The sequence below is a fragment of the Poecilia reticulata genome, chromosome 22 (genome assembly GCF_904066995.2).
Source record: "Poecilia reticulata chromosome 22, P_reticulata-male-v2, whole genome shotgun sequence".
NCBI lineage: Eukaryota > Metazoa > Chordata > Actinopteri > Cyprinodontiformes > Poeciliidae > Poecilia > Poecilia reticulata.
In genome coordinates, this window is record NC_088851.1 from 14,419,983 (window position 1) to 14,434,522 (window position 14,540).

Consider the following 14,540-nt stretch of genomic DNA (forward strand, 5'->3'; position numbering starts at 1 on the left):
CCCAGCCTAGTCGTGAGGGTTTGGGCTCCCACTGTCAGTCATGCTCCAAAGCATTCCACCCTCACCAGCAGATGTCTGCCGCCATTGCAGCTCTGAATTCACTGGCATGCTTTAATGTGGATTTTACGTGTCAGGTTTTATTCACAAAGACTCTTATTGGCTTTAGGACAGTTTCAGAAATTAAAACAGAGATTGCTTATAGGGACTAACTTGCTAGTGAGCAAACTCTTCTGAAAAATATTGAGATGAAAGGAGGGATTCTATAGCAGGCTACAGAAATTGAAGTTTAGCTCAAGTAAATCTGGTTATTTGTAGGATTTTGCTTGCCTTTTTAAGTTTTTTTTGTGTTAGAATAATGAAATATAACTCGCGTACTTGAAGATGTATTAATGTATTTAGGAACAGATGATTTAGTGATCCATAAAACCTTAGAAGTACTCATTTTATCACAACTTTTTTTATTTGAAAAATTAATTCACCAACAGTTTTGTGCATTTGCTCATTCAAACTGTGAATGCAATAAATATGCAGGGGGAAAAAAATGCTTTGAGGCCTTCTTGTTGCTCATGATCTGTTCTGTGCAGTGTACTGGCTGGCTACAATGGCACCATATTTGCTTATGGTCAGACGGGAAGTGGGAAAACATTCACCATCACTGGAGGAGCTGAGCGCTATCTAGATCGTGGTATTATACCTCGCACCCTGTCCTACCTGTACGAACGCTTCAACCAGGTCAGAGCAGGCACCTCTAATTTTCTTGTAAAGATTCCCTAAATAATTTGGAAAGATGCATGGATAGATTATTGTTATGATGAATGTTTACAATGTTGTGTGATATGTGTTGTTTTTCTGAGAGGTGTCTCAGATTATGTAAACCAAATTTCCATTTCTACAGACAATAACTTTTTATCTTATTAAACAAATATCTTATAAACCAAATATAGCTTAACTTTTTGTTTTGGTAGCAGTATATGATAAGACCTGTACCATTCCTGTCAATATATTGACTACTTTTGCAGACCTTGAAGGCACATTTTACAGTGAACTTATAACTGAGCTTGAAGTGTAGTTTCCAGAAAAAATACACATACGCTTTCTTAAACTTGCAGGTTGGTGTAATTAACATAAAATAAACTTATTGGAATTTTCAGGGTACTTTCTTGAACTGATATGGTTCATTTTGGAACATACAGATTAATCTCCGGTACTTGCAAGTTGATTTTTATAAGGTACACACTGCTTTCCAAAACATATGTTGGTTTCTATTAATTTAGAGGTTACTTTCTCTAATTTATGTCATAGATTGCTTTATGATATCTTTTTGAAATGTTCATGGAATTCTCTGGAACTGACATGTAACTTTCTGAAACTTACTTTTTAGAACTTACAGGTTACTTTCTGGAACTTTCACATAGGTTGCAGGTTACTCTGAACCTAAATGTTACTTTTTTGGAAGTTAAAGAAAGTACCCTGTGAGTTCTAACAGAATGTAAGTTTGATGAAAGTTTTGATTGTTGTATGTATGCATACTAGATTACAATCCACTAATAAATAAATAGTAATAAAATTTGATGACCAATACTCCTATCCTGTCTCAATTTATATAATTTTGCTCCACAGGAGGGCAGTATGATGTACACCATGCACATCTCCTACCTGGAAATTTACAACGAGGTGGGATATGACCTTCTGGATTCCCGATATGAGGCATCACGACTTGAGGACCTACCGTCAGTTTTTCTCTCAAACGTTTTTTTGTTTGCCTTTGTAAATATACATTCTTAGAAGAAATAAGCCATATAAGTCAGAATTTTAGATTTTACATTAACTCATACATGCGTTTCAGCGTGGTAGTATGTATTTTTCATGTACCACTTCATTTTAAGTCACTTCTGGACTAAAACTCAAGGTTTTAGGTACCCACAAATCACAGTCTTCTGGAAATAGCCAGTGCCCATTATGAGCCATGCTGTGGCCATACTTGCTGAATCATAAAGAGGCAGTGGCAGTGACAATTGCCCCATTTTATGTCTGTCTCCATCTTTCTTTCACTCCCAATAATGAATGGTCTCCTTTCTTTCTGAAATTCTTGCACTACTTGATATTGCTTTACATTTGACTTTCCATCTGTTTTCATTACGCACTCATCTTTCCATCATCTGGATTCTTAAAAGTCTACAAATTACCCTCATTCATTCCATGTTTATATCATTTTTTCGCAAAAGCCCAATAATCAAATTATATCTAAGGTTGGCTTGGTTGTTGCGGAAAATTAATCTGCCAGGACGCAGCTCTGAATGACAATAAGATTAATATTGTTTTATCAGACCACTTGAATTACCTACACATGTTAACATAATTATCTGCATGTGTTCTCCAATCATTCCTCCTGTTTGACAAATCAGTCAAGGAGTTGCACTCTCACATCACCGGTGGCTGGATGGAAATGATGTGGTAGGATCACGGGAGTAATTTAGTCCCATCTGCGTTTCAAATCGCCTGATGTGGGCGAGAAACAATCACCTGTTTGTTTTTAAGATCTGGCCCTGTCTGTTATCAAGTTATGAACACCCAGATAGATAAATCACATGTAAGACAAGTCTGCAGACCAGACTGTTTGGATTCAGTGCTGAGTGACGCCAAGGCCAAGGGAGGTAAATGGATGACATAACTGGCACATTTAACGTTGTGCTTTTAGTTTTGAGTTAAATTTTGAAGTATGGAGTCTTTCAATAAATGTGTGCAGCTCTGACATTTTTATTTAATATGCCATGTTTACAAGAATCTAGGAATTAATCTTACTTTTCTTCCAAAAGTGAAGAAGAAAGATGTTTGTAATCATATACAATGCCTTTCAAAAATATCCATACTTCTTAAACTGTGATTTTTTTTATGTTACAGTCAAAAACTTCAATGTAATATTAGGATTTTATGTGGCAGTCAAAAACAAAGTAGAGCATAATTTTAAAATGGCATAAAATATACATGTGATTTCCAAAATGTTCTTTGTAGCTTCAGCTGCAAAGCTTTTGAGTAGAAAGAATAAAGTTTTTGCCCATTTGTTTTTCTAGAATAACTTTAAAAACAAATTGTCGTTTGGATTTAGATGTGGTGTTTGACTAGGATATTTACCTCCACCCATCTTCCCACTAACTTCGACCATTTTCCCTGTTTCTGCTAAGAAATCATCACCAGCTTTTGCACATTACAACATTTTATTCATGACTTCAGATTTTAATGTTGTATGATGTAATCTATAATTACATTTTGCTCTTTTTTTGTCAGGAAAGTGATGATCTTGGAAGATACAGAACAGAACATCCATCTCAAGAATTTGTCTGTGCGGCAGTCTGGTAACGAAGAGGAGGCTCTGAATTTGCTCTTCCTGGGTGACACCAATCGTATGATTGCTGAAGTAAGAAAACAGGAAACACACACACCCACACACGCACGCACACAGACACACACACAACATTTATGCAGTGATCCTAGTCAAGACTAAACCGTAAGCAAAAATTCCACTGGCCACTTCCAGGGTAAGTGGCATAAGGAGTTATTGTTGTTGTTTCTAAAATGCAATATACATACTAAAAGCCTTCTTAGTACCCTTCTAAAACATAATTTTAGTCCACATTGGGCCTTTTTATCAGTGTCTTTGCCCAGTAAAAGCCAGCATTCTCTCTGTAATTTATGTTTATAATGTGGTGGCTTTTCTTCACTTGCCCAAGCTCCCCTCACTGATGACAAGATGTGTGGTGGCTCAGCCTTAGTTTTCCAACATGACATTCATGAGGTTTTGGAGGAAAAAAGCCGATTGCACCTTGTTTACTCTTGTCACTGGTTTGCTGGTAAATAGATGACAGTAAAAGTGACCCAGATGATAAGATTTTAGTCACAGACTGGTTGACTTTGACGTCAATTTTAGATGTGGTTGGGATTCTTCCATGAAACAAAAGCACGACTCAGAAATGTGATCGAACCTTTATTAAGGGGAAATGTCAACTGAGGGGTACGTGTTGGACTTAATGCAAACCATTTGTTCTGTTCCACCCAGATGACACCCTTCTGGGTTCAATTCTGTAAAACTAGAAGGGATATTTTATTGGAAACAGTTTAAAAAAACGGAAATGAGCTTTGCTTTGGAAGACCCCACAATCGTCCACCCACACAGAGACATTTGCTTGCTTGTCCTCTCTGGAATTGCATCTCTAGAAGTCCCCCAGAGTTTGAAACGAACAAAGAGCCCTTAATATTGTTCATTTATCTCTGGCAGAATCCCCCAAGAAGTTTGTTCTCCACAAAGATTTTCAATAAAGTTAACAGCAATGCCTTCTTTCTTCTCATGATCCCATCCATGTGGATAAAAGATGACACATCCATTCATGCAAAACTCAGAGGACCATTAGCTCACTCGGTTTGAGAATTTTGTTGGACTTAAAAAAACACGTTTTAAACTCCTCACCCTTCTGTCAATGTTTCTGGGGATTTTTTTTTCTCCCATCTGGTCTTTTCTGACTCATTTTGTGTTCCAAACGTGTTCAAAGCTGGTTTTCTCCCTGCAGTGAACGCTAACTTCGGTTGAACTTGTAGGAATGGGTGCATTGCAGCTGGTCTAAATCTGAACTGCATATTCGTGTAACCTTTATATTCGTCTCACTTTTAGTCACCAAAATGTCCTTTTGTGATGTTCCCTTTCAGCACTGTGTGTGGTCAGAACAGCTGGTGGTGCAAACAGAGCAGCATGACTGCAATGCAGGGTGCATTTATGATTGTAGTTTATAGCTTGTTAAATTATAGTTGTATGACACCTTCAGCATCATCTTAGGTTTTGTGATCTGCTACACTTGCAAAGCCTCCTCATACTAGAACCCTATCATCTCTAGTAATATCAAAATTAGATTATATATATATATATATATATATATATATATATATATATATATATATATATATATATATATATATATATATATATATTTAGAAAGGGATCCTTTTCTAAACTCTAAAGGCTGCCTCACATTTCTCTAGGGATACCCTCTGGACAAGTGCAGAGTGAAGGGAATTTGGTCTGAGGAAAGGGAGGACATCTGCAGGTTAAGATAGAGAAATGTCTGTCATGACCTGCTGTGAGCCGAACAAGCATGTGTTGGCACATTTACGTCAACTACTTAAGGCTAAGAGAAACCTTTTTTCCAAATTAAGGGAGCTGAGATGTCAAGTGTGAATTTATCTGATTTTTTTTTTACTGAGAAAGAAAAAAGCTTTTCTTCTGCGAGGTCATTCTTAATCACAACATCATAATAACATAAATCTAGAGGCATGTGCTATTCCATTTAAGTTGTTGAAGTGGCTCAGGATAAGAAAATACAATGTAGTTTAGATTCCATCTGTTTTCCCTCTTAGTCAGGGTCTCGGGAGTCACCCATCCTCTTTTGGTTTAAGATGTTTTCATGTAGAAAGTGAGTCATACTCTATTTCTGTCTCTCTCTTAACACCATCCATAAGCCACCATTATCTGTGTACGTTGTGTCGGTCCACATGTTCGACGCTTTTCTATGGGCTAAGAGGGACAAACAGGATCTATCAAAACTAACCCAAATGCCCTCTAATGTATCTTTTTGCTCGGTTCTTGTCTTTCCCAGACCCCCATGAACCAGGCCTCCACTCGTTCGCACTGTGTTTTCACCATACATCTGTGCAGGCGTGAACCCGGCTCAGCTACCCTGCGCCGGTCCAAACTGCACTTGGTGGACCTGGCCGGGTCAGATCGAGTCAGTAAGACGGGCCTGGATGGGCAGCTACTCACTGAGGCCAAGTACATCAACCTGTCGCTCCACTATCTAGAGCAGGTATACTCATCTTTATTTAAAGATCCTCCTGATTTTTAACCATTTTTTCATCTCTTCAGAAAATAGTTTTGTTATAAAGAACAACAATAAATTATAAAAAAAGATCTTAAGTTGTATTTGCAGAATAAAAAGGGGCAAAATGTGACCTAAAGCATTGCATCATAATGTCAAAATGTCCTGATAACACTATTCCTCTTCACACAACCAATTATTCCATCTGGTGCTCTTTTTGGAAATCATCTACATATCTATAATTGTTTAACCAAATTATGTTGTTGGATTGTGTTGCAAACTGAAAGAATCAATGTGTGTTTCTGCAATTTGAAAGGGAAAGTAGGAACCATTTTTGCTTCCTGATTGTTTTTGTACCTATTTTCAGATTGTCTAACCTTTTTCTGATTGCCTGATTGTAAACACTCCTGTGTATCATAAAAGTGGGTTCATTTCTGGTTCTTGTCCTCAGGTGATAATAGCGTTGTCAGAGAAGAATCGTTCTCATATTCCATATAGAAACTCCATGTTAACGTCAGTGCTGAGGGACAGCCTGGGGGGCAACTGCATGACCACCATGATCGCCACCATGGCGGTCGACAAACGGAATCTAGATGTAAGTATCGGCATCCATAACCCTGTTTTGGACACCATATTCTGTTAAACCATTAGAAAATGTTAAAAATGTTAAGGGGTAAAAAGAAATAGGAAGAAAATAAGAAATCAATGTATTTTCTGATGTCAAAGTTCATTTTGAAATGCTAGAATGCTCATGTGCCTCCAGTCACACCAAATCTTTAGGTTCATCACAGGTACTTAAAAAACATTTGGTATATGTAGAAAAAAAAACATTCAACAGTAACATTGCGAATACCTTTTGTTTTTAACACCTTATATAGCCTGTGCTTTACAAGGCTCTTTTTAAAAGAACAAACAAAACAATCAAACTTACACGTAAGAGATGAGTGCAAAAAAATATCTACAGCAAGACTTTATGCCAGGCAGTTCGCCATGGAAGGCTGAGCTTATTTTGAAAACAGTGATTATTATCAAATCATTACATGAGTGTCTTTATTTTCTCCCTTATTGTCCTCCCGAGAAACAGTGACTGATTGTTAAAATTGTTTTTACCAGGAGTCAATGTCTACTTGCCGCTTTGCTCAGCGTGTGGCTCTCATCAAGAACGAGGCCATATTGAATGAAGAATTGGATCCTGCCCTGGTGAGACTGTCAGAGTCATGTTGCACTTGGTTTGAAACAACACATTAGCTGGCCCACGAACTACACAACCTTGACCATTCTAAAGCGGGTCGTCAAAACTTCGACCTTGACTCTAAGTGTTACAAAGCCTAAATGTTGATTGATTTTGGAATGAAATTATATTTCCAGTGTTAGTCCTGCTCCTCTCACAGCAGGAATTTTCACATCTTAGACACATGAATATCTATCTATCTTATGGTATTTAGACAGCTCACATGTCCTGTTTTCATTTTCTGTCTGTCCTGTTTACTTTTAATAAATTGTTGTTCAGCATATTTTATACAAATACATCACATTTTTAGAGGAAAGATTTCAGTAGGAAAATGTGCATATATTTATCTGCCAAGTTTTATGGAAAAGAGCATCGACTGAATTTAAGGGACTTTAACCAGCCCCTTTAAAGTTAAATGACAATGTCACAGTTTTAGCTTTTCTTTGCAATTGTTGATCTATTTAATTGTATATGCCTATAACTTTGCATCCTTAAGCACTTTGTATTTAACTTTATCAGGTTTCTATACTCCCTCTTAACTTGATTTTGGTCTTTTCTAGTTCTGAATAAATATGAGAAAAACAAAGTAGAGCATGAAAACTCTTCCTGTCCCACTGTCAACATGATAAACAACACCTGGCCTCCTTCCCTGTAAAACATATCATATGTAACACCACACCTACGCATTGTGGGATGATCTAAAATTCATACTCAGATTTTGTATTTATACTTAAGCAATGCCTTACAAAATTAGGAACTTTGAGTTTGGAGATGTAAAGAACTGGGTTCTGCAACAGGTGGCTACGGAGGCACAAGTTGCTTTTTCAAGCTGTCACAATAGGTCTTAGTATCTTTGGCTAGTAATAATAAAGAACCAGGTAATGTAGTGAGACATAGGAATACTAATTTTTTTTTTAATAGCTGCAATAATTTTTAAATATTTTTCATTAAATTCCAACAATAGAACAGTACTAATAGTACCAGTAATATTTCTTGAGATGATAAAACAGTTGGGTTTTAAAGGGTTGTAAAGGTTTGATGGTTTTTCTTAACTTTCTTCATCTAAAATTAGATTTATTTTTTATTTATTTTTATTTTTTCCAAAAAATAGCAACAAATTTTCCTTTGTAGTATCAAAAATATACAACATTTGCAGCTATAATTGAGTAACTGTAGCTGGACTGTTGACAAAAATGACTCCTCTGATTGAGAAGTTGTAGACCTTTAATATAGACATTTAGATGTGGTTAAAAAAAGATCCTGTTTTATACAACACCGTTTTTGACATGCTGAGTACAATTTACAGTCTTTACCTTGTGAACTTGTATCATAAACGTTACGTTACTGGTATGTAGCTGAAAGTCAACATGGTGTTGAAATGTCCCGCTGAGTGGATGAGTTGTGAGTCTTCACAGCTGTGTCCACGTTCTCTGCTTCCACCCAGATCTTCCTCAGAACCAACTGCTACTGTAATCCTGCTGCTAACATTTGGCTGTCCACTTGCAAACCCATGAGAGGTATTTTTATAAGAGTCTGCGGCTGGCCCCAGTAATTGTGACAGCATCTGGCTGCTCCCATTTGGGTCTGACAGAGTTACAGCTTCAGGCAAACTCAACCTCCTTCCTATGTTTATAAGTTTTATCTTGTCTTTTGCATTTTCTCCCCTGCTGCTGCTGCCTGCTTACCATCTCTACACGAATAAGCGTGAGTTGGAATAAAGCAAAGCCTGGAGTGTAATTTATAAATTATAAAAATGTCATTTATTGAGGTTCGGGATGTCACTTTACCCCGTTAGATTGACAGATCTCTGTTGGACTTGCTCATTGTGGTAACTGATTTGAAAGCTGCAGTTTTCACATCACTGTTATATTTGCCACATTGCCTAAGTAGTCCTGTGCTGCAGCCAGGATACTAAATGGATTTCAGGAAACCAACCAGACCAGACAAAATATTTAGCAAGTCTTTAATGGAAATGGGAAAGAATGAGGTGTTGAAAGTGACCTGTGCTCATAATGAAGTCTGCTGCAGTGACCTGACCATATTAGGGTGTTATTTTCTCTAAGGGCACAAAGGTCAGTTGTAGACCAAATGCTGGTTTATGTTTGCCAGTAGAGATTTTCTGCAGTCATTAGCTCTTCTAAGATGCCTCCACAACTTGCTGTTGTATTTCTTTTGTGTACCTTAGACAAAGACGACCCCAATTAGTAGATATCTGTGACTCAAACAGAAACTTCCTCTCACTGACCAACACTAGAGTTTGAGCAAGTCTGGCTGTTGCACAGGACTACTTAGTGGGTGCAACATCTCCTCATGTGTTTGGAGAAAGTTTAGTCAAGTGTTTCTGCTGTTAGATGCAATGAGTGCAGCCCTTGTTTACTTATTTTTGGGGAGGATAAAACTTGCCCACTTGTAGAAGGTAGTGGGAAATTGTGCCTTCGTTCCCCTCATAAAAAGAGGCCCCTGTAATAGCAACATGTTTGGGAGTGGGATGCTGTATACATGCATTTAAAGTGAAACCTGTGGTTATACTGCAATGCTTACAGTTTACTGTGGGTGGTTTGCGTGTACAAGAAGAGGAGGTATAATCTAAAGTAAGCGCTGTGTTAATGTTTTACATTTAATTGGGTAACCAGATAGTTAGAATTTAGGTGATGGCAGAGCTGTTCCGAAACTGCACATTTACAGTACCTAGCAACTGTAATAACACTCTTTGCACTTTTCCACATCTTTTTTAGATTTTATGAAACAAAAGTTTTTATTTTTTAGGTTTTATGGAAATGATCAACACAAGGTGCGGCATAAATTTAAAGAATATATATATGTATATATATAAAAAAAGCATACACTCTTTTTAAACTCAAAACGTGTGGCATGTATTAGACTTTTTTGACAGTTTAGTTGGATTAATTTTGTCTTGGTGAATTGTGTCATTCTACTTCAATTTGCATACCAGTAACTGAACGGGCCTGACAGAGATGTTCAATATCTGGGCTAAGGCGACTTTATTTACTAATTAGGTGACATATGAAACTAAATGCTTGCACTGGACTAAAAAGGTTTAGTCCATCTTGAACCCAAGATTTCTTGCACACCTTGATTTGTATTTTATTTTTCCCAAAGGCCTTTGTGCATTTAGAATACATTATTTTACATGTTCCAGACCTAGACTAAAGAGGATTGAAGACAATGCTTGCCACACAGTGACAGTTTTCTTTGACAAAACAAAATGTGAAAAAGCTCTAGAGCCTACTTTTGCAAGGCTCTGTACATCTTCTGATATCATCATTACAGTGTGCTGCATAGGTGCCCTAACATGAGTTTGTACAAGAGAAACCCAAAACTACCTCATCATTTTTATGGCCTAGGTCATTTTTTAGCCTTAGAATATGTAAGTCTGCCATGGTACTGTGGTACCCGTGTGGGATTTTTTTGCTCTGAAATAGACTGCACCATCCCGCTGACCAACAGCCGGCGGTCAGAGTTTTAAGGATGCAGCTGGGAGAATTACCATCAGAGCAGTGGTTCTAACAAAAAGAGACCAGGGAGCGGCTCTGGTGAAGGAACGGTCAAGCCATGATATTCAGTGTTGAAACATACGATATGGGGTGGATTAGGGGCATAATCATCGTTGAGCGGAGTGGCACCCACTCAAAAACCGCACCATAGCTGTGTTTTCGTTCTGTAGCATCTTGAATCAACAGCATCTGGGCATTTTGCTAGTTTTAGATCAGTTAAAATTACCACTGTTTAGATTCTGTTAAATTGCTTAATCTGACCTTTGACCTTGAGCTTTTACTGAAACTATAGCCTAATTAGGACCTTTGTGTGAGGAACACTGCTGAGTTAGTGGTACACAGTTGGTATCTCCTGCTAAAGATACCTACTGTGTACCAACTGCGTACATTTTTTTCATGTATAAGAAACTCAACACTTTTACTTCTACTTTTCATTTATGCATTCATTTTTCTATCACATAAACATAGTACTAAAAACTGAGTTAGAATTGCATTTGCTAGTCTAGCATTTCTCTGGTTGTGTTGCGTTGCTTTTTGCCCCGAGGACATCTGATGTGAAGCCTCCCACTAATGCTGTGACTTCTGTTGACGCTGCATAAAGGACCATGAACTCTACGCTGTATTCTTTGGATTATAATTAAAGGCCAAATAAACAGGACAGAAACTCTTCACTTGTGGACTTAGACTTTCCTCTCTTATTGTGTGTCATTTGTGACCTCCCACTGTACCTTTTGCATCTTTCAGCTCATTGCACGTTTGAGAAGAGAGATCCAGTTCCTGAATGAAGAGCTGGCAGTGGTGACAGGAGAGCAGAGACAGGAGCAGCTAACAGCAGAGGAGATACAAAAGTATGCCTTCTCTGATTTTTCAAAAATGTCATTGTTGTTTTTCGTTTCCAAAAAAGCACCAAAAGTACAACAAAACAAGCATCAAAATAAAGCAAACAAACAACAGATGTAACTTGTCTGTGAAACAAAAAACATGAAATTACCTGTTCTGTTTAATATCATAAAAACTGAATGTCCAAACATTAACTCTGCATTTTTAGTTTACTTTTATTTAGATATCAAAATGCCTCAGGTGTTTCCCTAAACAATCAGAACATCTTAGTCCTAAATGTCTGGAATTTTCTATTTCAAAATTTTGGGACTGCAAATACCTGAACAACCAAACATATGATTTATAAGAATTTATGATGTTCCTAATAGGTGGCTATTGCTTTTACTGATGGATATTCACCAGGACTTAATTTACATTTCATGAACTGTCTTGGGCTAGACCACAGATTTCATTAAAGACTTGGAAAATGTCCCCTTCAGTATGGATGTGTTTCCTGTAGCTTTTATAGATTTCATCTTTAATTGGGTGACGTATCTCCTATTTATAGCCATTAGGGGTTCACTTCACAGTGGCAACGTGTAATGACTGTTGTTGCCACATTTAGCAGCAATGATGAGAGCCAAAAGTGCCACAATGTTAGGAATAAAAAAGAAAATAAAAAAAACAAATAAAAACATTTATGTAAATGAATTAAAATTTGTTTTTTTACTGTCGTTCTTGTCGTTGTGACTCTAATATCTGTGGCCAGTCTCTTCTACATAAATAGAGAGGATTAGATAGAAGTTAATTTACATTTTTGATAGACCTATTGCATATTTGTGAAGTGAAAGGAAAAGGATACATGATTCTTGAAAGTTTTGCAAATAAATCTTATGGGCTTGCATTTGTAAGCAGCCCATAGGTAAAAACCCAGTGCAACCAAATGCCCACATTGTTAATCACTTAAATAATTTAAACACTTAGATTGTTTGTAATGTAAAACTAAATTATATTAGGAGTATTTTTTTTTTTATTTGTTGTACTTTAAAATAATTGTGCATGGCATCAAGGGGTTTTCAGAAAACCAAAATCATAAACTCTTGAAGGGACCAGCATGTTTGTGTTAAGCCCTCCATCATATAAACCTGGCCTGTTTCTAAGCTGGACATGTAACAGAAAATCAAGAACCGCACATTGTCATGCCTGCATTTGATCCGTCTGGATGGATGTCTTCTGGTCTTTTCCAGTGGCTGCATCCGCATGTTGGGATGCAGTGTTTGGACTATCATTTAGCGGTAGTTTATCAACAGGTCGCTCCAGTGGAGCTGAAACTCACATTGATGTAAATAGTTGTCTTTCACGAGACCCACATTTTAAACTGCTCGGATGAAGCCGTTAACCATTTGGGTGCCTGATAAGGGAATGTGATGGAAAATTATAACATAGATTTTGGCATTGCTAAAGTAAGTCGGTGTTTGTTTTTGTGTCTTGGCTTTTTAGGTTGGGCGAGTTAGTCAAAGCCTTTCTGAATGATCCAGATCCAGATGTGACTCTCTCCCTGGGACCTGACATGAGAAAAATACAGCACTGTTTCTTCCTGATGAAGGTAAACTAGTCAGCGCTGCCTCTGTTTGTGAAGTGACTGCAGAAATGTGTTTTGTATAGCATGCCTTTTGCTTCTGGTCTTTTTATCCGTGAAATATTTCCTCCTTTTTTTTTTTTTTTTTTTGTTTACTTTTCTGTCTTGTCACTGTCGCACATGATTCGTATCCTATGACAATTTCAGCAAGTTCATTCGTTTAACATTTCATATTTCTATCAGAAAGTTATTGTTCTTGGCAGAACACTTACAGTTACATAAAACCCCCAGAATGGATCTGATCACTTTGTCTTACTATTATCCAAATATGAATCTATGCAACAGTGTTAAAAATAAAGTTTCATTTTATTTGACTTTTTTCACAAGTATTACAGTGTTGCATAGTTTTGTTGGTGAATTGTTATTTGAAGTCATCTAAGAAATAAATCAGTAAATATAAACTCAAGTTCAAGAACAAGTAAATCAGTTATTTAGAAGAACATACATGTCATGAATTCTGGTGTGCAAAGCTATATACATTATCCATGATGGTTTTTACACCAAACAGTAAAATGTATGTTTCATGAAGCTATTTTCTTTGATATGGTGTCTGGACAAAACAATTGAGTGCAAATGTCAGGTTTTTTTTTTTTTTTTTTTTTGGACACCGTTTTACAAACAGAAAGTGTGTTCTTGCTGCTGCTTCTACTGCTGCTCCCGGTGGCCAAAAAAAAACAAAAAACTGCAATGCTCACTCTGGTTTGGTTGGAGCTGAAGCATCCACCAGATGCAGTGCCAGATCCCACATAGATGTCTGTTTATATTCCCTACAGCTTGTTATGATGCACAAACTCTATCTCCTGTTCAGTTTACATTCCTGCAAGTAACACCTCAGTTCGGCTCCAGCAATCCTGTTGAAATGTGTCTGGTTTAAATTCCATTTTCTTCTTCTTTGGTCCTGACATAGGATTCCAATTCTCAACTTGTCCTTGTTTCAGGGTGAACTCTGATGTGCAGTTTTGTTTTTTTTTTGTTTGTTTTTTCATGATTGTTTGTGTTGACAATCACAGTGAGCTAGAGTTCCATAAATTTGCTAATCCAGATGAGCTTCATGAGGTTTAACGAGCCTTGCAAAAGTTTTCACTCCCCAAGAAATATTTCACATTTTGTCACTTTAAAGCCATGAGCTTTAATATAGTTTATTGGGATTTCATATAACTGAACATAAAGTACAACATAAAGTGGAAGAAAAAAGGCTTCTTTTTCCTATTAAAATTCTGAACTTCTTCTTGCACTCCACAAATCTTGTTGAAATGGTTGAAAAACCTAGTGAGTTGCATCATGCATGGAGTGCTCCCAGCAAATATTTGGAAGAAAATACTCTACTAACTCATATGAGGCAAATAGGAAAGGAAACTAGCACCTGGTGGTGGTAGCATCATCCTTTCGAGGATGCTCGACAAAGTCAGCAAGTACAGTGAGGGTTCAAAAGAAAATTTCATAAATTCTGGAAGAAAATCTGTTTGAAGCTAAAA

General features: G+C 37.1%; 1 protein-coding gene across 2 annotated transcripts in view; it reads left to right on the forward strand.

Annotated features, from left to right (window-relative positions):
* The window catches only part of kif6 (kinesin family member 6), a 52,868-nt gene that overhangs the window by 7,552 nt on the left and 30,776 nt on the right, over positions 1–14,540 (forward strand). For both annotated transcript variants that reach the window (XR_532602.2, XM_008399650.2), the window contains exons 4-11: positions 585–732; positions 1,621–1,730; positions 3,286–3,415; positions 5,643–5,849; positions 6,313–6,456; positions 6,975–7,061; positions 11,352–11,455; positions 12,927–13,032. Coding sequence is in view for 1 of the 2 variants with exons in the window: in XM_008399650.2 (XP_008397872.2) it covers positions 585–732; positions 1,621–1,730; positions 3,286–3,415; positions 5,643–5,849; positions 6,313–6,456; positions 6,975–7,061; positions 11,352–11,455; positions 12,927–13,032 (1,036 nt within the window). In the remaining variant the exon portion in view is untranslated. The remainder of the gene's footprint in view (positions 1–584; positions 733–1,620; positions 1,731–3,285; positions 3,416–5,642; positions 5,850–6,312; positions 6,457–6,974; positions 7,062–11,351; positions 11,456–12,926; positions 13,033–14,540) is intronic.